Source organism: Solanum stenotomum, chromosome 1 (genome assembly GCF_019186545.1).
Source record: "Solanum stenotomum isolate F172 chromosome 1, ASM1918654v1, whole genome shotgun sequence".
In the NCBI taxonomy this organism is placed as follows: Eukaryota; Viridiplantae; Streptophyta; class Magnoliopsida; order Solanales; family Solanaceae; genus Solanum; species Solanum stenotomum.
Window position 1 is genome coordinate 70392775 of NC_064282.1, and position 20856 is coordinate 70413630.

A 20856-nucleotide genomic window follows, 5' to 3' on the forward strand; every position below is an offset into this window, starting at 1 on the left:
ATAAAAGATTCCTAGAAACTTAATCTTAACTAATATATATATTGCGAAAGTGTCAGAATATCATATTATCAATAGAATATTAAAAAATGAAAATATGTACATGAGATTCTTTCTTGTAAATAACGGACAAAAGATTAGGATATCTCATGAAACAAAGAATTTCAACTTATTGAGGACAAATAATGAGGAAATAAGAAAGAACAAGAATTATTTACAATCCTACTAAAAAAGTTCATAGTGCGAGATACTAATTCCATAATTAGAGTCTTGTGAGAGACTCTAATTAACTGTAAAATAGAAAGGCGAAAAACAATTTGGATGGCTAAACTAACTTTCCAAAATGTTAACATATCGTTCTTCACGACTCCTCTTCCCCATAGACACAGCTTTTGCAGGATCATCACTCGTTCTCTCACCATTAATTAATTCATCACAAAATTGCGTAGTTAAAATGGTCGAATTCACCGTGCTTGGTCCTTCTTTCTAAGAGATAGATTTGAAGCCCCAACAACAATCTATTCATGATTAGTAAAGAAACATCATTACTTTAAAACAAGGTGGGAAAGTTTCACACACATTAACCATTGAGTTTTCGAGAGCATAGTTCTAGCTCAATAGCAAGAAACCCATTAGATTTTTCTGAAACTAGAAAGTTTAATAGAACTCAAATCACAACAATGTATCTTGACTTCCTTAAGAACTATTCTAGAAAAACTAAGAGTTAAATCAATGCACTTTGAGATTGTCATTCCATGTATCTTATGTCTTCTACACTACGATACATATGGAAATAGATAGAGACGGTCAGTTTAAGTACAATACTACAACAACTACAACTATTGCATCTTAGTTTCAAACAAGTTGGGGTCCAACTATATGAATCCTCTCAGGCCATGTTTCTCCATCTAAATTTATCTTATGCAAAATATTTTGAGTATAATAAACTACACATATATGATGAAAGAGCAGATCTTATAACACAATTTTAGAAACCTCAATCTAAGTAACATTGAATGTGAAGCTAGTTCCTCGAGTAGAATTCATTAGAAGGCATGAAAAAAGTTCTTGTTTTTACCTTTTAAGGAACCACTTCTACCTCTTTTCATTAACTGTTGGTAAAAGAAACACATCCCAAAAGAGTAACATTTTAGCACACCTAAAAGAATCTTAGTATGAAAAAGTACAACTAGAGCTTCAACTCATTTTCTTTTTAAAACCTCATTTTGATATACTTCATATATTGATGCAGAATAAAACTTAGTAAGAAAGGAAAATCTCTAAGCAATAGCACCCACAAGCCACCATAAGATCCTATTATTGAAAAATTTTAACTAGTGTCATGGAATTTGTGGAACTCCATAACTGTAGGTATGTAAAATTTAACTCGAGAATGTCATCATGTATTAGGTAAGGAAACTTACAGATATCACTGAAGCAAAGTTTGTTCATGAAAATTAAAACATGAAACAATGAATATCCATCTCATTTTTGTCACTATTGAAATTCTAAAACAACAAAGTAAAAATTACCTCATTTTGCAACATGTCTCATGTCTTCACTTGTTGGACAATTAATCTTTGGACATTGGATTCTAAAGAAATTGTAACCATTATGTCTTTATTTTGTGTTCTAGCCTTCTTTGAGAAATCTCCATTGTGAAGGAGTAGTAGCCTTGTGTCTCCAGTAGTGGGGTGGAGTAGAGAAAGGATGGAGGATTGAAGAAGCTCGGGTAGTAAAAAATAAAAATTGAGATATAATTTTTTTTGGTGAAACTCAAAATTCATAGCTTTGATAAAGAAACATTGACACAACCCAAACAAAATTGTATTAACATCAAGGGTTTCTATAATTTCTCTTCAAAGAATCACTTGTACATTGAAACACTAAAGATTGGTAATGAATAACATCCAAAAAGAGTATAAGAACAGTAGCATACTTGTAAGATATTAGTTATCACAAATTAATATTTAGCTAACCTCTATAGCTCGCACCTCTAAGTTAAGCTTCAAAATGATTCAACTGCAATTAGAAAACATTATTCAAAGCCGACCGATATTAAATGGGTAAATTTGATTGAATTAAAAGGTATGTGCAAAAAAAAAAAACATAACCTTTATTTTCAAAGACCTTGAATTTTTTTAAAACCTCATCATTTTGATATACTTTGCTTGGGCTAAAGAAAATTTTGCAAGAAGCAAAGCGTATTCATCAAAATTACGGATGTCACAATTCATAGAAGCAAAGCTTTCTCATCAAAATTAAAAAATGAAACAACGAACAACTGAAATCTCATTTGTGTTACTATCTATCAAAGTTCTGAAATAATAAAGTAAACATTACCTCTTTTTCCAACATGGCTCACGTCTTCACTTGCCAATTGATCTTGGGACACTGAATCCTTAACGAAACTTTGTGAAATCTATTAGAAAACTTTGTGAATTTTGAAGAAAGCTTTGTGAAGTTCTTATCTTCTTTTTGGGGGTGACACAAACAATGTAAGAAATTATGTTGTACCCTTTCTTTTGTCTTCAATTTGTCAGAATCGGTTCAGTTACATCGAAACTTGGAACTGAATGTTACCTTTTCTTTTTGTTTGATTCTGATTTGGTGTGCCCACGTTTTTTTATTTTTCCACAAAATATAGGGTACAAATTACTACTCTCTCCATATGTCTTTATTTGTAGATGTTTTATTTAATACTCCATTAAAAATAATAAATAAAAGAATAATTTTACTATATCACTTTTATTAATAATAAGCTATTTAAATATTGGGGAATATATTATTTAATAATAATGATAAAATAAATATAAAATGATAAAATATCTCTTGATTTTCCAAATCGAATAAGTAAATTTCGGTTACTATTTTTAATATAATGGATAAGTAGAGGTGGACGGTGGGAGTATTCCCTATACTGAAAATAAATATTTCATTTTACTCGTTCATTTTCACTCATCAAGATAGAGTTCTTATACTACCCATAGTATTAAATAACCACCTGAAATAGCAAGAGTATTAGTCAAATTTTGATTTTCAAAGCATCATTTATAAGTTTAGTTTAGCACCCTCTTGTTATCCTTTACTTGTCTACCATTCTAAAATTAATTTTCATCTTTTCTTGTCACTTTTCACATATTAGAAAAAGACAATTATTTTCCCATGTTCTACCCTTAACATTAATTACTTATTTCCCAAATAATTTTCCATGATTTAATACTAAACATTAATTAATAGGGGTTATGTGGTAAAATAATCATGTCAATCATTTCTTTTATATTATTATTGTTTTTTGATTGAGAGTTTAAATTCCAAATGTAAAAAGTAAAAGTGAATGGACAGAGTAAAACACACATATGAATAAAAGCCTGGCTAGGTCGGGTCTGATGGAGTTTTGGCCTTTACGCTTGTGTGGGGCTTGTCGCATTCGTGATGATGGTTTGGGTTGGTAGGTTTCGTTCGTGAGGACTCGGCTGCAATCATGAAGATCAATTGTAGCTACTAGTCTAGTCTTGTAGAGATGTTTTGATATTTGAGTTTGAGCAGGTTAGGGAAGTTTAGGGTCGATCCTCACCATCACTTTGGATAAGGTTCAGTCTATAATGTTGTTGAGTACACATAGATTAATACTCACACTTATTTATTTCTATACCTTTTTATGCAGATTCAAAGCCAAGTACCTTTGACCTGTGATCGATAGTGGTGTTAAGATAATTTCTCTCAAGATTCTGATAAAGCTACTTATGGGGTCTGTTCAGGATATTTTATGTACCTTCTGGGCTTATGAGCCAGTTAGGTTTAGTTTAGTTGTACTTAGTTCTTTATGTTTTAGTTCGCTCGTGTGCTTTTCTTTATATTCCTCTTTCACCTTTGTTTGTGTCTAGATTCTATGTTTTCATATTCTCTTTACCTTTCTTGCTCAGTCGGCTTATAATTCATATTGAGTACCTATTTTTTTGGTACTCATGCTACACTCTGCATCTATTTGTGATGCAGGTTCTAGTACCAGCTACTAACGGTGATCATTTGACCTTGTTGCAGCGGGTTATCGGAGGCTAGGGCGAGCACTTGGTGTCCTGGACTTCCCTGTATCCTTCTATATTTTGTATAGCTACTCTTTTGTTTTTTGAGACAAGCTTGCATTTTGGTCCACTTTTGGGACTTGTAATATTTTGTTAAAACAACTATGTATAATGACTTGAGCAAGATGAATCAAACGATTGTTTATTAATCAGTTATAAACTGAACTATATACATAAGCAAACTAACAAAGTCCCTCATACGCTGGAAACTATCTAGAGATCACGTAAAATAAAATATTAGACTCCTAGAATAGTGGAAACAAAATAACTAATAATACAGTAAAATAATCTACCTATACAACAGTAGGTATAAGAATTAAGCAGTAATAAATAATGTTCTAATACACCCCCCTCAAGCTAGATGGAGTGGAACAACACCTAGCTTGGACAGATGGCGATGAAATGAGGTTCTTGGAAGCGGTTTGGTGAGCGAGTCAGCCAGCTGGTCAGAACTAAGAATGTGCTTGAATGTAAGGCGCTTATCGTTAACCTGTTTGCGAACATAGTGGAAGTCAACAGCGATATGCTTCATGCGGCTGTGCAGATTATTGTTCTCACATAAGTAGGTGACACCAAGGTTGTCACAGAAAATGGTAGGTGGTGTGAGAATTTTGACATGAAGTTCCTTGAGAAGATTTTTCACCCAAGTGGTCTCATCAACTGCACTAGCAACAGCTCGGTACTCTGCTTCAGTGGGCGAGCGGGCAATGGTACGTTGTTTTTTTGATGAACAACTAACTTGAGTAAGCCAAAGAAAAACAACATAACCTGTGGTGGAACTGCGATCAGAGAGGTTTCTTGCCCAGTCAGCATAAAAAAATACAGAGAGGTTAAGACTGCTGCTTTGAGTAATTCTAATGTCATAATCAACAGTGCTTTTGAGATATGAATGAAGCGTTTAACAACCCTCCAGTGAGCTTCAGATGGGGCATGCATAAATTGAGACAATTTATTCACCGAGTAAGAAACATCAGGCCTAGTAAAAGACAACTTTCCGATGACCTTTCTATATTCAGTAGCATCATGTGATGGAGTACCATAATTTAGCATAAGACTTTCAGAAGAGCTCATGGGTGTGGAAACACCATTACAGTCTTGCATCAAAAGGTCATGGAGAAGATCTGAAACATATTTTGCTTGTGACAATAGAAGTCCTTTGTTGTCTCGATGAACCTCAACTCCAAGAAAGTAGGATAGTGGACCAAGATCTTTAAGGGAAAACGGGGAATCCAAAGAACAGATAACCTGATGAACTAGTGAAGAACTGTTTCCTGTAAGGATGATGTCGTCAACATAGACTAAAATATACACAACACCATATGAGTCATTGCGAACAAAGAGAGAAGGATCAGAGTGAGACTTGATGAATCCCAAACAGAAAAGATAGGATGTCAGTTCATTGTACCAAGCACGAGGTGCTTGCTTGAGACCATAAATAGCCTTACGTAAACGACAAACATGTGAGGGATGAGATGCATTCTCAAATCCAGATGGTTGTTTCATGAAAACCTCTTCTTCAAGTGTGCCTTGTAAAAAAGCATTGTTGATGTCCAGTTGATGTAAACCCCAATTGTGCCGAACTGCAACTGTAAGAACAATACAAATTGTCGTAGGCTTGACAACTGGATTGAATGTTCAGTGGTAGTCAAGACCTGGACGCTGAGTGAACCCTTTAGCAACCAGCCAAGCTTTGTACCTGTCAATTGAACCATCGACTTTCTTTTTGATCCTGTAAATCCACTTACAATCAACAACATTCTTATTAGAATCTTTAGGAACCAATTCCCATGTTTGATTCTGAATTAATGCATCAAATTCAGCTTTCATAGCTTCCCTCCACTCTAAGCGTTTAAGAGCCTGCTTGAAGGTATTAGGGGCAACATTGGCAGGAAGTTGGATAAGGCAAGTAAATGGTTTTTTGGGGCAAAAAATATTGTTTTGTGATTGGGTTGTTGGGCGGGTTGGAGGAGGAGGAGGTGGTGGTGGAGGAGGTGGGGGTAGAGGATGTGATGAGGTTACAGGATTTGAAGGCAAGCTTGCTGGTTGCGTGGGATAGGTAGTAGAAGCATGTGACAAAATTTGTGTTTTGTTTCGGCGATGGTAGGTGATAAGATTAGGGGTTGTATTATGGGGTTGTTGCAAAGAAGCAGGGGAAAGTGAATTACCTGAACTTGAGGGATGCACATGATTCTGACCGGTGGAGACGGACTCACAAGCTTGGCCACTGGTAGAAAATTCCCGAACAGGAAGAGGAGAAGGAAGTGGAGAAATAACAGGTGAAAGAGTTTGAGTTTGAGAATCTGTAGGTGTGCCAACAACTTCCCACTCAAGCGTAAAAGATTTATTTTTTAAGGTGTGAGAATATTGTGTGAAAGGGAAAAATATTTTCAAAAAACTTAACATCGCGTGAGATGAACAATTTTGAGTTAATGGGATCAAAACATTGGTGTACATAATGAACTTGGGAGAATCCCAGATAGACACATGGAGTGGACCTAGGCTCAAGCTTATGGTTGGCGTAAGGCTTAAGCCATGGGTAACATAGACAACCAAAAGTTCTAAGTGACTCATATTTGGGTGCAACACCAAACAATTTTTCATATGGAGATGTATTGTTTAAAAGTTGGGTGGACAATCGATTAATAAGATGAGCAGTATGTTGACAAGCAAACGACCAAAAACTTGAAGAGAGGAATGCCTCGTGTAAAAGTGTTTTGGCAGTTTCAACAATGTACCGATGACGACGCTCCGCGATGGCCACTCTTTGAGGTGTATGAGGAGGTGATACAAGGTGTTCAATTCCATTTAAAGTGAGATACGGATCAAGACCTTTATATTCACCTCCTCCATCAGTATACAGAGAGACAATTTTTTGCTTAATTAAAATAGTTTTCCACTAAGGGATGAAACTTAGAAAATATGTCTCGAACCTCATGTTTGTTTTTAAGAGTGTACAACCAAATATACTTGGTGTACTGATCAATGAACACACAATAATATCATTTTTTATCAATTGAAAGGACAGGCGATGGACCCCACAAGTCACTAAAAAGGAGTTGCAGTGGAGCAGTACTAATTAGAGATAAGCAATTGAATGGAAAACGGTGAACTTTATTTGAACAACAAGAATTACAGAAAGTAAACTTGTTCGGAGATGAAACTGGAAGAGAAAACTTATTCAAAACAAAATTCAAGATTCTTGAATAGGGATGGCCAAGGCGACGATGCCAGACTTGATGAGGAACCGTTGTAGTGGCAACTTGAACAGTAGGTTTATTAACAGTGAAATTGGGCCACTCATAGAGTCCATTCCTATTCCGACCGGAGACCAGTGGCGCCCGCGTTTCCAAGTCCTTCACAAAGAAAGAAAACGGGAAAAATTCAATGGATGTCAGATTATCTTGACAAAATTTGGATACCGAAAGTGTGTTTTGTTTGATAGCAGGTGCACACAAAGTATCAGTTAGTCTAAAAGCATTATTTGATGCAACTAATTCAGTAGAACCATGATGAGTAATTGAAATTCTTTTACCGTTGCCCAGAGCTATGCCTTCTAAACCATGATATTCATCCAGATTGGTAGATTCTTTTGAGACATGATGAGTAGTACCAGAGTCAACAATCCATTGACTTTCTATAGCTTGGTTACCTGAAAGAAAATTGGCCTTTGCCTCTAAATGATTGTGAGACTGTGACCGACAAACATTAGCAGTATGACCCTGTTTATTGCATAACTGACAACGAACAGGATTATTTATGTAACACCCTTGCACAGGAGTAGTTGTACGATTGCTGGAACACCATTGTGATGTGTTGTTGGGTCGACGAGAAGCGCGGTTGTTGGAATTGATGGATTTGTTGTGAGTTACCATAGCAACAGTTATGGCACTGTTTTCTTTCTTCACTTCCTCATGTTTGAGAAAGAGCTCATAATCAATTAGTTTCGCATACAACTCATCATAAGAGATGATAGAATCTCTTGCTCGAATTGCAGCGGAAATCTCACGAAAATCGGACCCAAGACCACTCAGAATCTTCACCACCAGTTCATCGTTGGTGATTGTACGTAGCTCCAACAGTTTCAAGCTCATTGTAGAGAGAGCGCACTTGATGGAGATAATCGACTACTGGGCGGGAGTCCTTTGATAGATGCACGAGCTGGTCACGTAGGCTAAATATTCGTCTTTGGGACTTGTTGGCATAAGTAAGATGCAGAGAGTCCCAAGCAAGTTGAGCACAAGAGGAAGCAGCTACAGTTGCAGCAATTGTTGGATGGGCAGAAGCCATGATGGCAATCTGGATCAATTGATCTTGACAGAACCAAAGGCTATAGGCTGGGTTCGCGATGTCTCTATTGTTTTGTGTGATAGTTGTGGAAGGAGCTAGGGAAGACCCATCAAGATGGCCAAACAGATTGTGCCCGTGCATGAGCATGGAAATTTGGGCCTTCCAAGTAGAAAATTTATGGCTGCCAACAAGCTTTATCGGCAGCTAGGACATAGGATTAAACTTAACAACAATGTTAGAGTTACTGCTAGTGATGGAGTCCACATTCTGGACGTTCTCATGCATGTTAAGAGAGAGTTTGCAGTGGTAGTCAGAGGATCCAAAAAAAATCTCAAGCGAGTTAAGACGAGAGCTCTGAAACCATATAATGAGTTGAGCAAGATGAACCAAACGATTGTTTATTAATTAGTTATAAACTGAATTATATACATAAGCAAACTAACAGAGTCCCTCCTACGGTGGAAACTATCCAGTGATTAGGGAAAATAAAATATTAGACTCCTAGAATAGTGGAAACAGAATAACTAATAATACAGTAAAATAATCTACCTTTACAACAGTAGCTATAAGAATTAAGCAGTAATAAATAATGTTCTAATACTATGTACTTGTGACTTCCAGGTTCTAGAAGAATCTTATGTATATATTTTTGGCTTGCTTCCGCTTATTGTCTTGTTCTTTTGTTAAATTGTTGCTTCTGCTTGTTTTTATGCTTATACTCGTTACTTGTTATTCTGGGTTACGAGTTGGATTACCTACTGGTGGGTTATAGTAGGTGTCATCATGACTCGAGAGTTTGGGTCATGACATATGCGCCATAAGGTGTTTAGGGATTTGATGGACAAGAGGTCTTGCACTTCTTGTTATTTTAGTGGTACCTTATTTAAGAAGGTAGAGGATATTCAAGGAGGGGTTTTCATCCTTGGTCTTGTAGACCTGTTCATGCAGCTATTCAAGTTTCTGGGGGAAGTTATTTTGATCAAGGCTCCTAGAACTCGGGTTAGACTTCTCAAGGTTGCTGTTAGAGGTTTTAAGGTCATGGTAACCATTTAGTATATTCAGATTTTTCTCAGTATATTGTTGTTCCTAGTCCGAGTCTGGACAAATCAATAGAGATTTATCTAGGCTTAGAGCGGCAGGTCAACATCAATCGTGTTTTGTAAAGCGGTCACTTCATCTCTATTTTTATAAGAAAAAGAAGTGAGTAAAATTTCCAAATTCAACTTGGAAAAATAATTCATAACAAAACACTAATATCGTTAAAACAAAATATATGTTATTTTATGAAAAATGAATACAACTTATTTCTTTTTGCCACATTTGCATTAGTTGGTCTTGATTCATTCAATTCATATTTGACCAAAATAAGACTTTTACCAAATCTAGAAACTACTCATTAATGCAAGGTAAGCCCATTTTAAGAAGAAAAAAAATTGTATTATAATTCACCAAGTGATTTAGTTCCTCTAGAAAAACACTAGAACTTTTCTTTCAAAATGGAGAAGGTTGAAGAAGATATGGTGTTGGCATATTCACTGTGACTCCATGGATTAGAAAATTGGGAAATGGTGGCTGCCGAATTCTCAAATTCCATTTCCGAACGACGTCGATGTATTCTTCAATTTTCGTCCATGGAATGTCAGGTCAAGTACGAAAGTTTAAAATAGTGTTTTAAGAGTCTATATCAAATAGATTTTACTGAAGAAGAAGATGATGATAGTGGATTCATAAAGCTGATGGCAGATAAACTTACAAAGACATATAGAGATTATTGGACAGAGCAAGTCAAACTAATGGATACTCCACTTCAGTATGATATATCTTTCTCATAAATCCTTTTTTTTCCTTTTTGATTTTTTTTTACTTGTGATGTTTGAAGAATTACGGGTTTTCACTATTTTTTTTGTTTGATCCACATTTATATGATGGTTTTACAAAAACAAAATTATCTAGGAGATACAAAATACATTCAAAGATATATATTTTTCTATGGATTAGGAGTTAGGGTACAAATAAAGCATCACTAATTGGTACACTAATTTTTTTTCAAATAAAATATTCTTGATTCCAATTTTATCATTACAAAAAAGGAAGAGAAAAGAATAATCACTATCATTAAACATCAAAACTCCATTGTTAATATGTTTAGAAAAAAATTGTCAAACAAATATTATTACCTATTTACTTTTTAACAATGAATTTCGTAGATAATTCATGTTTTTCTTATAAAAATCACTAATGATTGCTAGCTTTGATAATTGGCCTCATATAATTATTTATTAGTTTTGGCTACTTTTATTGTCCAAATTTATGTTTCTAAATTAATTTTTTGGGGCACTGAAAAGAAAAACTAAAAAGGAAAAAAAATATGTTTTTGATAAGTCAAATTGCTTAAATATTCCAACAGAAAAAACTTTATATTATTGATGGCGTCTTTCCAAACTAGAAATTCTTATTTATTTTTAAAAAATAAAATAAAATTGGTGTTAGGGAAAGGGAAAATGGAGGAGAGCATTACATGATAGGAGTCGAACCCTCATCAATAAATTGAAATTTTAGTTAGTCAACCAACAGAGCTACTAAGAGTTTCCAATTAGTCATTCTTTGTATGTCATGATCTTTATCAAAAAATCTATAAGATTATTTGTCATGTCTCTTCAAATGCATATTCTATTCTTCTCGATGGTTTCTATCTAAAGTTTATAATTTTCACTAATAGTCATATGAGGGTGAAATTATATATATCTGTATTTTTATTATAAGTTTGATAGCAAAAAAAGTAATTTGATTACTGATATCTTTATTTATGCTATGTTTATGTAGGGAAAAATCTCCGAATATTTTCAAACAGAAAGCTGAAGAAAGAATAAAGTTAAATGAGGAAAAAAGTGATGACAAATCTAATGAAAAAATGGAGAATATTAATCAAGAGTTCATAAAAATCCTTGATGTGGTGAGATCTCACAAGCATTGTCGTCTTTTTGAATCTCGACTTCCCAGTCAAGTAAATAAATTGCTAATCTTTATGTTGTGGTTTGTTAACTTTATATTTGTACTTTAATTTCGAACTAAAACTTTGACAATTAAAAAGAATACTTCATTTCTTCTATTTCATGTGAGGTTCTTTTCTCTTTGTTCTATTATGAAAAAAAAAATAGTATTTTCTTAATTGAAACTTGATTAACTTTAAACTTCACAATTTTTTATATTTATGGACATGTTTAATTTGACTCAACACAAAACAAAGAATTTTAAAACTTATGGTCTTAAATACTTTGTAATATTTCTGTCACTATAAAACTTCTCACTAATGTTAAAATGGAAATTTATGGCTTGATTCTTTTCAAATATAGAATCATGTCATTTATATTTAACAAGATTGATAATAAAATGGTGTTACATAAAATCGGAAAGAAAGGAGTATCTGACATGTTTAATACAAAAAGTTATTTTTTTTCTTTTTAAAGACATTGTGAGGTCAAAATTTATAGTATAAGGATCATAAAACATGGATTATATATTCCTTATTAGTGCTAATATTTATATTTTTTCAGGAAGATCTATATTATTTTAAACAAATTAAGCAGCATATGGATTTACAGATTATTCAAAACAAGTTAGAACAAAATGTTTATTCGATCTTGGAAATGACAGCTTCTTTAGAGATCTATTATTGATTTTCAACAACGCCATTATTTATTACCCAAATGAAACTCTTCAGTATTCTGTTGAGCTTGAACTCAGAGACATTATTGTGAGAGAAATGGGTAAAATATCCTTATGTTGTCGTGAAATTGTGTGTGGATTACTTGCAGCAAGTAACCCAATGTTGGCCAAACAAAAAATAGAGAAAAGAGCATATAGTGCACGTAACAAAGCTCAAGAAGGTGAGTCATCGGTCAGAAAGAGTGCGAGAGTGAGAAATAAGCTGGCTTGCGAATTCAAGAATGATCCGGATTATGATTGCAAAGGGCAACAAAGAAGAACGACAAAGAAAAATGAGAATATTTTGGGAATAATGAGTGAAGCTTACTAGAAGGTGGTCAAATTTCTAGGTGAGTTAAAATTTTTTTTGTTTTGTTGTTCTGGTAATATTTCACAGTTTTGTGGTTTGAACGAAAAAAAGTCACATAATTGTATTAACACAATTGAGTTGATGTTGTGAACAATTGTTTGGTATGTGATTTGCATCAACCTCTTGTGTTAGTAGAACGGGTGGAGTAAATGTCTTTTGTTTAGTGACTGAATGTGGTTCGCCATGGCTATAACTTCTCATTGAAACTCTATTATTTCACTCATTATTCTACCATTTTATGCCTTGTAACTCATGCAACCTTGCACTAGCCATTTATCTACCCAATTCACTACCCCATAATCTTCCGATTCATTGCAAGGAAGAATTTCCTCCCAATAAATAGTGATGGTCTTACTTTGTTTTGGTGTATAAGAAAATATAGACTTCATTAAAGTGAGTGAGAAAAAGATAGTTTGTATTAGTTGAAGGGGGGTGTTCTTTTTATGGATCTTTAGACTCAACTCTTGTCCAGAGTTTGCTAAGTTGGAGTTTGTGGTTGGGATGTGATGTATCCTAGAGGGGTCAAGTCAAGAGGATTACTGCTAGGCTGGTGAAAAGATTTTTTGTCACGGGCTTGAATCTCCTTAAAGAGAGCAAGATATCCATACCTCATCCTGAAGATAATTTATTTTCTTCATTTTATTTTCAATTGTAATTTTGTAATTTCACCAACAAAACCTACTTGATTTTCACATATGAATATATATCATCCTGCAATATTTTATATTATTTTTTTGACAAAAACTATACTATCTGGTCACTCAAGGAATATATACGAGTAAATCAAAATTTGTTTTCTCTATTGCTCTTTTGTTGTCATATTTTTTTCTTTACAACCATGTTCCGAACTTTTTTTTTCGAATCGTGGGTCTATATTAGAAACAACATTTTTTCACACAAAGATGGGGGTAAAATATGTGTACATCTTATCCTCCTCAAGCTCACTTGTGAGATTGTATTGGATATGTTGTTCACTACTAAGAAAACCGACTTCAAAAGAGGTCCGGATAAACCCATCTTTGAATTGTGAATTGATTAGAAACAACATCTTTATCCCGCAAAGGTAGGGGGTAAGATCTTTGTTCATCCTACCTCCTAAATTGAACTGTAAGATTATATAGAATATGTTGTTCACTATTAAAAAAGGGCCAATCTAAACAAACCGACTTCACAAGAGGTCGAAATAAACTCACCTCACGAAATTGTTTCTTTAAAAAATCAAACTCAAAACCCAACAAAAAGAGAGAAAATTCCATGTTCACTTTTCAGGCATAAACCANCCCCCCCCCCCCCCCCCCCCCCCGCCTACCCCTTAACTTCAATTTAAACTTGGCACCTAATTGAAGAAAAATTTCGTTACACAAACATTGACTTGGCACAACTAAAATTGTACACCCATCAAAACATTGTTTTCATTTTAGAGTGAAGAGAAGAACTTCGAATGAAGATTGGGGGGTGAGTTCCCTCTTCCTCTGGCCGGAACTTCAAAGAATAATGGGGTTAAATGCTGCAAAAACAGGTAAGTTCTTAGTTTGTTACAATTTCAGGACTTCCATTTTATTTTGATTCTTTGTTGTTTCAAAATTTTGATAGTGACAAAACCAAGATTTTAGACAATCATTGTTTCATGTTTTAATTTTGATGGATTTGTTATCAAAATCTTGTTTATAAAATTTTCAAAAATAAAAAAACCTATATTGGTATGGTGAAACTTCAAATTTGGGTATCCATTGTTTAGTCTATCTTGACCCAATCCATATCAACAAAAATAACCTTTGGGTGGGCTAATGGCCACCCGAATTACCCCACCTATTCTTCTAGAAGGATGTTGGTTTCAAACCTCGGTATAAACCTGAGGAGTACTCCATGCTAATGTGCCTTGGATGATCCACATCTCAGGGTCAGGATCAGGCGCCGATGAGCATGTTGAACTATCCATGCATTGAGAGCCATTTATTTATTGACTCATCCATATTGACGTACCTAAATTCGCCCAACACACTTATTTGATACCTTATTGATTAGATCGTCTTGACCCAATCCATCTCAAAAGAAGTACCCATTGGGTGAGTTAACGATTCAACCATTTATTAACTCAATCATCTTGACCCATGCAAATTATGCTCAATCCACTCATTTGACACTTGTAAGATTTGAATGAAGCTATGAAACTGTAGTTGATTTAGATGAGTGAGCTACCGAAGTTAACTAAATTGTATTTTGTCACAATGAATGGTTTTCAAGTGTGTTAACATTTTGACGGATTTGCACAAATAAAATCGTTGTATGTTGTTATTTCAATTTAGATCTAATTAGGAAAAATAGTGCAAAAATAATTGTTTTGTCATAAACAGGAGAAAAATTCTTGTGGGGTGCCAAGACTTTTAATTTGATATTGGCCAAGACTTCATCAGCACCAAGTTATGGTGATTTTAATAAAAGTTGGTCATAAATTGTGACTAATTGCCTTACAAAAAAATTATGATGATCGTCAGGATTTTGGCCACAAACCTGGATAAATCACCATAATCATTTCAGCATTAAAATATCATATTGATTGATTTATCTCTTGATATCTTTGGGATTGTTCTGAAGAAAGTGGAACTGATACACCCCTACTAGTAATTTTGAGCTCTTTCCATTTAAACTTTGTAGTTTCAAGAAAATCAAATTATTTTCTTTCTATTAAACTAAAACTATGCTCTTGATGACTTAATGATTAATGTGTGTGTAGAACTTTCCCATCCCCTTTCAATGAAATGTTTTTTTCTTTACTAATTGTGAACAGCTTGGTTCAAGGGATTTAAATCTCTCTTTTCAAAAGAGTTGAACATGGTGAAGTTTGGCATTTTACCTAAACAACTTTGTGATGAATTAACCGATTATGGTTTAATGAATGATGAGCCTGTAGAAGTGGTAGCTATGAAAAAGAAGAGTCGTGAAGCACGCTATATTAGCAATTTGCAATGCTATTTTATCCATTAATATTTTCTTAAATTTATTTTTAAGGTTAGTTAATATTTCTCTTTCTTGACCTTTTTAGTAAGATTGTAACTTAAAGAACTCTTAACTACCATTCCTATATATTCCATTGTGTTAACCTAGGAATTCTTCCTTTTTGCTCCCATTCTTTGTCCTCAATTAATTGAAAGTTCTTATTTCTTGAGTTATCCCGATATGTTATTTGTATGTGAAGCATCTCACCTATATTTCTTTGCACTTTTCAATATTTTATTGTTAAAACGATATTGTGAAATCACTTTGACCATACAAATAAATAAATTCTTCAAAATTTACTTCATCTCCATTAAAAACTCACTACTCTTCACTTGCATTACAATTTTCTTACTTAAATAGTCTTGCCTATAAAAGTAAGATACACCAATATTGAAGATGGAAGTGTAGTTAAGGTAAGAGTTCTCCATATTCCCTTTGGCTAATCATGAAAGAGAATGAGGACCATTTTTCTGGAGATGATAATATTGTGCTCTCTTGATTTGATACGCATAATTCCTTTTCGTAGCTGCAATAAAAAGAAAGGTCGAAGTTATAATCGATAAATAGGAGACCTCACATCGATCTATCATCTTCATGTACTTTTACTTGTTCACTCATTCTTCATGCAAGTGATTCAAACCAAAGGGAGGATTTTCTACTTTTAAGTCTGACATAAGTACTTGAACATGAGAAGGGTTTCAATGTTTACTAGATTTCTCTACTATAGAAGTCTAATGATTAGGGGATGTCAATTCTTTAGATTTTCTTGATTACTGTGTATGAGAGTTTGATATCTAAAGAGTAAATCATCCTTAATCATTGTGTATGAGAGTTCATTGAGAGAATCATCAAATTCGATTTCATATTATTCTCAAATTGAGAGCGGGATATACTCTACTAGAGCAGAATCATCATATCATATCATAACAGAATATGACACAATAATGAACAAAAATCAAAAGTTGAGTTACTAAAATACCTTTGATGGATGTCTTTTTTATTTTCATAAACCAAATTAAGTGGTAATTAAAAAAAATGAAAAGAGAAAAAGAACAGTTACAATGAAGAGGAAATACCAAAAATTGCTTTTTTCCTTCATATATATATATATATATATATATATATATATATGTATAGACACATCAATTCTTCTACAGGATCATACAATATATAAGCATTTGTTATCCCAGAAAGAAACAATTAAATAGAATGGGCGTTCATCAATTTTAGCTTGTACTTTTAACAAATTTTGTCGCGAATTTACAACATTAATATAATTTATATCGTATATACTAAACAAAGGTGTATACAAATTATAGAAAAGTCATGGTGTCCTATACAAAGCTGTATAATAATTCTAGACCACTGTCAATATAAGCTATCAAAAGGAATGTATGTGCTTCACTTTTTCAATAATCTGCTTCACCTTCTTCAATGGTTCTTCGTGCAAATAGGATGGATCGTCTAGCTCTGAAGCCAAGCTCTGATCCCCAAGAAAAGAACGAAATGATTCTGCAACTGAATTTGACAGAGAACTGAGATTATATCCCCCTTCTAAGAAAACCACGCAACGTCCCCCACACAAATCTTTTGCAAGTTGCTTAATGCTGGAGGCTAGCATGTAATATGTTCCTATTGTGAACTGTAAGCTGGCAAGTGGATCCAACAGATGGGCATCATACCTGAAAATTTTAGATGACACGTTAGTTCAATTACGTTAGATAAGAAATCAGAAAGTCCTATCTTTATGTTTTAACATCCTTTTCTGCTAACAACATTTCATGACCAGAAACGGAATATATGAGGCATGATAGTAGTGAATAGACCAAATATTCCGCCCTTATTACATTGCTAGTTTAGCAGAAAACACAAGCATTATACATGATCCATTATTCACGTCAAAAGAAAAATCAACCACACAGTAGCAGAACAGTAAGAAAAGTAAAAGGAACTGTGTTTAAGTCATATGTTTCGTTTTATATTCCGAATGTTGAGACTATCTTGACAGACAAGAAAATTACCCAGCTGAAACAAGGATTATATCTGGCTTGAACCTTTGAGCACATGTTACAATAACTTCATCAAAAACTGTTCGCATTGCTGTATCACCTGATCCTCCAGGTAAAGGGAGATTTAGTGTTGATCCTTCACCATTTCCACTACCAATTTGTGTAAGAATTATTATTAATTACTATTAATTATTTCTTACTTATGGCCCAAGTTTACTTGGAATCCAAGTAATACCATAAATAATATTTAATAAGGAATAGATCTTGTCCGTACATTGGTTACTTGATGGACGTACCAGATTAAGTCATAACCTCTATAAATTGGTCCTCCCCCCACCCATTAGAGTTACCACATATTCTCTACATTAATTCCATCGCTGACGGTTGTGGTAACAAAAAGTTAGGGCAAGGAGGTAGAAACTAATTTACGACTAACGCTTCCGCTTCTGTCTGTGATGATGTCTTCCTCATCAGGTATGTTCCCTAACATTCTCTATGTAAGATTATCATGTTCAAGATCCTGAAAGTATTTAATCTTACATGTGGCATCACAGCCTGAATTGTTTGAACGGATAATCTTCGTATATAAAATAAATGAAAATTATTTATTCGTCGTATCATAGTGCTTGATTGCATGTATTGGTGCAATCGGTGACGGAACTTCCCAGAGATTCTTTATAGAAATTATTGTCATATGTATCAAAGATCTACTGATTTATTGAAATAGTGGAAAACCATTAATTATTAATTATGTATGAAACAAATATTTTCATAAGACTAGTATTATTATTAAAATATGTTTGAAGTAGATCTCTTTCCTCCGACCCATTATAATTTATAGGGAAAGCAAAAGTTGCACTGTCCAATATTAGTCCATAACTGATTTAGCTAGTTTCTGTGGAAAACTCGCAAGTTAATTTAATGTAATGGTTATGTTTTGTTTTAGATTGTGCAATAAATTAAAGTGATCGTTATACTAAACAATAAATATTATGTGTGTACTTTGTGCAAAATAGTTTGTTAGTCACCAAAGTGGCCAAACTAGAGAAATTAACGTCTACACATATCATATTTATGATCACTTGATGCATGTATTAAGTTTCTATAGTTTGTTAGTCACCAAAGTGGCCAAACTAGAGAAATTAACGTCTACACATATCATATTTATGATCACTTGATGCATGTATTATGTTTCTATAGTTTTGTTAGTCACCAAAGTGGCCAAACTAAATTGTATAAAATTATTCACATGCACAAAATTTTATGATATTATGTGTGCATTTGTATTTATATAGTTTGTTAGTCACCAAAGTGGCCAAACTAGTATGGTTAAGAAAAATGTGCATTCATAAAATTGTCATTTATCTATGAAAGTTAATGAAATGCCTATATTGAAAATAAATAGATAAATTGACTTTCACTATTGCTAGAACTTAAGAATTTACCCAAAGGTGAATCAATCATTCTACGAATAGTGAAAATTATGAGGTAAATTAAGCTTTTTAGTCAAGCATATATTGTATATCCAAAGATGTCGTATATGTTTGATTAAAAAATATTCAATTACCTATTAAAGATAAAATTGGCATTTAAATTATGACAGTGTGTCGTAGTATCTACCCAAAGGAGAATTACGATATATTTTTATCGCTTTACTGAATTCACATTATTTTCTGATTTGTGAGCATGTATATCTATTTTGCAGTTATTCCTTCATTCGCATGCTTTGTCTGTTACTGTGTTCAATGGATTAAACTTCTCTGAATGACATGAACAAGTACAGTTCCACTTAGGTGTAATGGATCTTGACTTGGCTTTGCTGAATGACAAATTAAACCTAATGCCATTACTGATAAGAGCAGTGAGGATGAGAAGTCTTTTCATAAATCATGGAAACGCTCTAACAGATTATGTCTTATGTTCATGCGAATGACTGTTGCTAACAACATTAAGAGTACTATTCCACAAACAGAAAGTGCCAGGGTATACCTGAAGTTTGTGGAAGAATGTTTTTGTTCTGCTGATAAGTCTCTCGCTGGTACACTAATGGCTAAACTCACAACCATGAAGTTTGATGGGTCGCGTAGTATGCAAAATCATATCATCGAGATGACTAACATTGCAGCAAGACTTAGGACCTTGGGGATGAAAGTGGATGACACCTTCTTGGTTCAGTTCATTCTGAACTCATTGCCTCTTGAGTATGGACCATTCCAAATTAACTATAACACTATTAAGGATAAGTGGGATGTTAGTGAATTGTCCAGTATGCTTACTCAAGAGAAGTCAAGACTTAAGAAACAAGGAGGTCATTCCATTAACCTCATAGGTCAAGGAGTTGGTAAAGGACTTAAAGTGAAGGCCAACAAGTTTAAGAAAAAGAAAGCACCTTCTAAAGTTCCACATGATGCTCATAAGGAACTCAAGGCTGATGTGTGTCGTTTCTGTAAAAAGGAAGGACACTATCAGAAAGATTGTCTGAAACGTAAAACTTGATTTGAAAAGAAAGGTACATTTAGTGCTTTTGTATGTTTCAAATCAAATTTAGTAGAAGTTCCTAATAATACTTGGTGGCTTGATTCTGGTGCAACTACTCATGTATCCACTATGTTGTAGGGATTCACTACGATCCAAACTACAAATCCAAATAAAGATCTCTTGTTCATGGGAAATCACATGAAGGGTAAAATTGAAGGCATATATACTTATAATTTGATCCTGGAGACTGGACATCACCTTGATTTATTACAGACTCTTTATGTTCCTTCAAATTCTAGGAATTTGATTTCCCTTTCAAGACTTGATGTTTCTGGATTTGATTTTAAGTTTGGATATGGATGTTTCAATTTATATAAGAATACTATTTTTTATGGTTCTGGTATTCTTATTGATGGTTTATATAGATTGAAACTCGATAATAATTTTTCTGAATCCCTACTTACTATTCATCAAAATATTGGAATTAAACGTAGTTCACTAAATGAAAGTTCTGCTTATTTGTGGCATAAACATTTGGGTCATATATCCAAGGAACGATTAAAAAGATTAGTAAAGAATGAAATTCTTCCGAATTTGAATTTTGCTGATCTTCATATATGTTTGGATTGCATTAAAGGAAAACAAACCAAACATACCAAGAAAAGTGCCACAAGGAGCACTCAGCTTCTTGAAATTATACACACTGATATTTGCGGACCCTTTGATGTTCCATCTTTTGGTGGTGAAAAATATTTTATCACCTTTATCGATGATTTTTCACGTTATGGATTTATCTATTTGTTGAAAGAAAAATCTCAAGCAGTGGACACTCTCAAAGTGTACGTTAATGAGGTTGAAAGACAATTAGATAGAAAAGTGAAAATCATTAGGTCAAATAGAAGTGGTGAATATTATGGAAAGTATAACG

At 33.7% G+C, this 20856-nt stretch overlaps 2 protein-coding genes across 2 annotated transcripts; one reads left to right on the top strand and one right to left on the bottom strand.

Annotated features, from left to right (window-relative positions):
* Nucleotides 1–16702: 16702 nt before the first annotated feature.
* LOC125869143 (histone deacetylase 14, chloroplastic-like) lies at nucleotides 16703–17605 on the bottom strand. Its single transcript, XM_049549704.1, has 2 exons — nucleotides 17463–17605; nucleotides 16703–17123 (listed from the first exon to the last, which is right to left on the bottom strand). Exons 1-2 carry the CDS (start codon nucleotides 17537–17539, stop codon nucleotides 16823–16825), a joined length of 378 nt encoding a protein of 125 aa, XP_049405661.1. The 5' UTR covers nucleotides 17540–17605; the 3' UTR covers nucleotides 16703–16822.
* Nucleotides 17606–19379: 1774 nt separating this feature from the next.
* On the top strand, nucleotides 19380–19946 carry LOC125856070 (uncharacterized). The gene has a single exon (XM_049535656.1). The coding sequence runs from the start codon at nucleotides 19380–19382 to the stop codon at nucleotides 19944–19946; it is 567 nt and encodes a 188-aa protein (XP_049391613.1).
* The last annotated feature ends 910 nt before the right edge of the window (nucleotides 19947–20856 follow it).

Bases quoted from the DNA above. Each gene is read 5' to 3' on its own strand.
- LOC125869143 (XM_049549704.1), bottom strand. From the start codon at position 17,539: ATGCGAACAGTTTTTGATGAAGTTATTGTAACATGTGCTCAAAGGTTC. The intron at 17,124-17,462 runs GTAATTTTCTTG...TAAAATTTTCAG, and splicing joins ATAATCCTTGTTTCAGCTGG to GTATGATGCCCATCTGTTGG.
- LOC125856070 (XM_049535656.1), top strand. From the start codon at position 19,380: ATGACTGTTGCTAACAACATTAAGAGTACTATTCCACAAACAGAAAGT.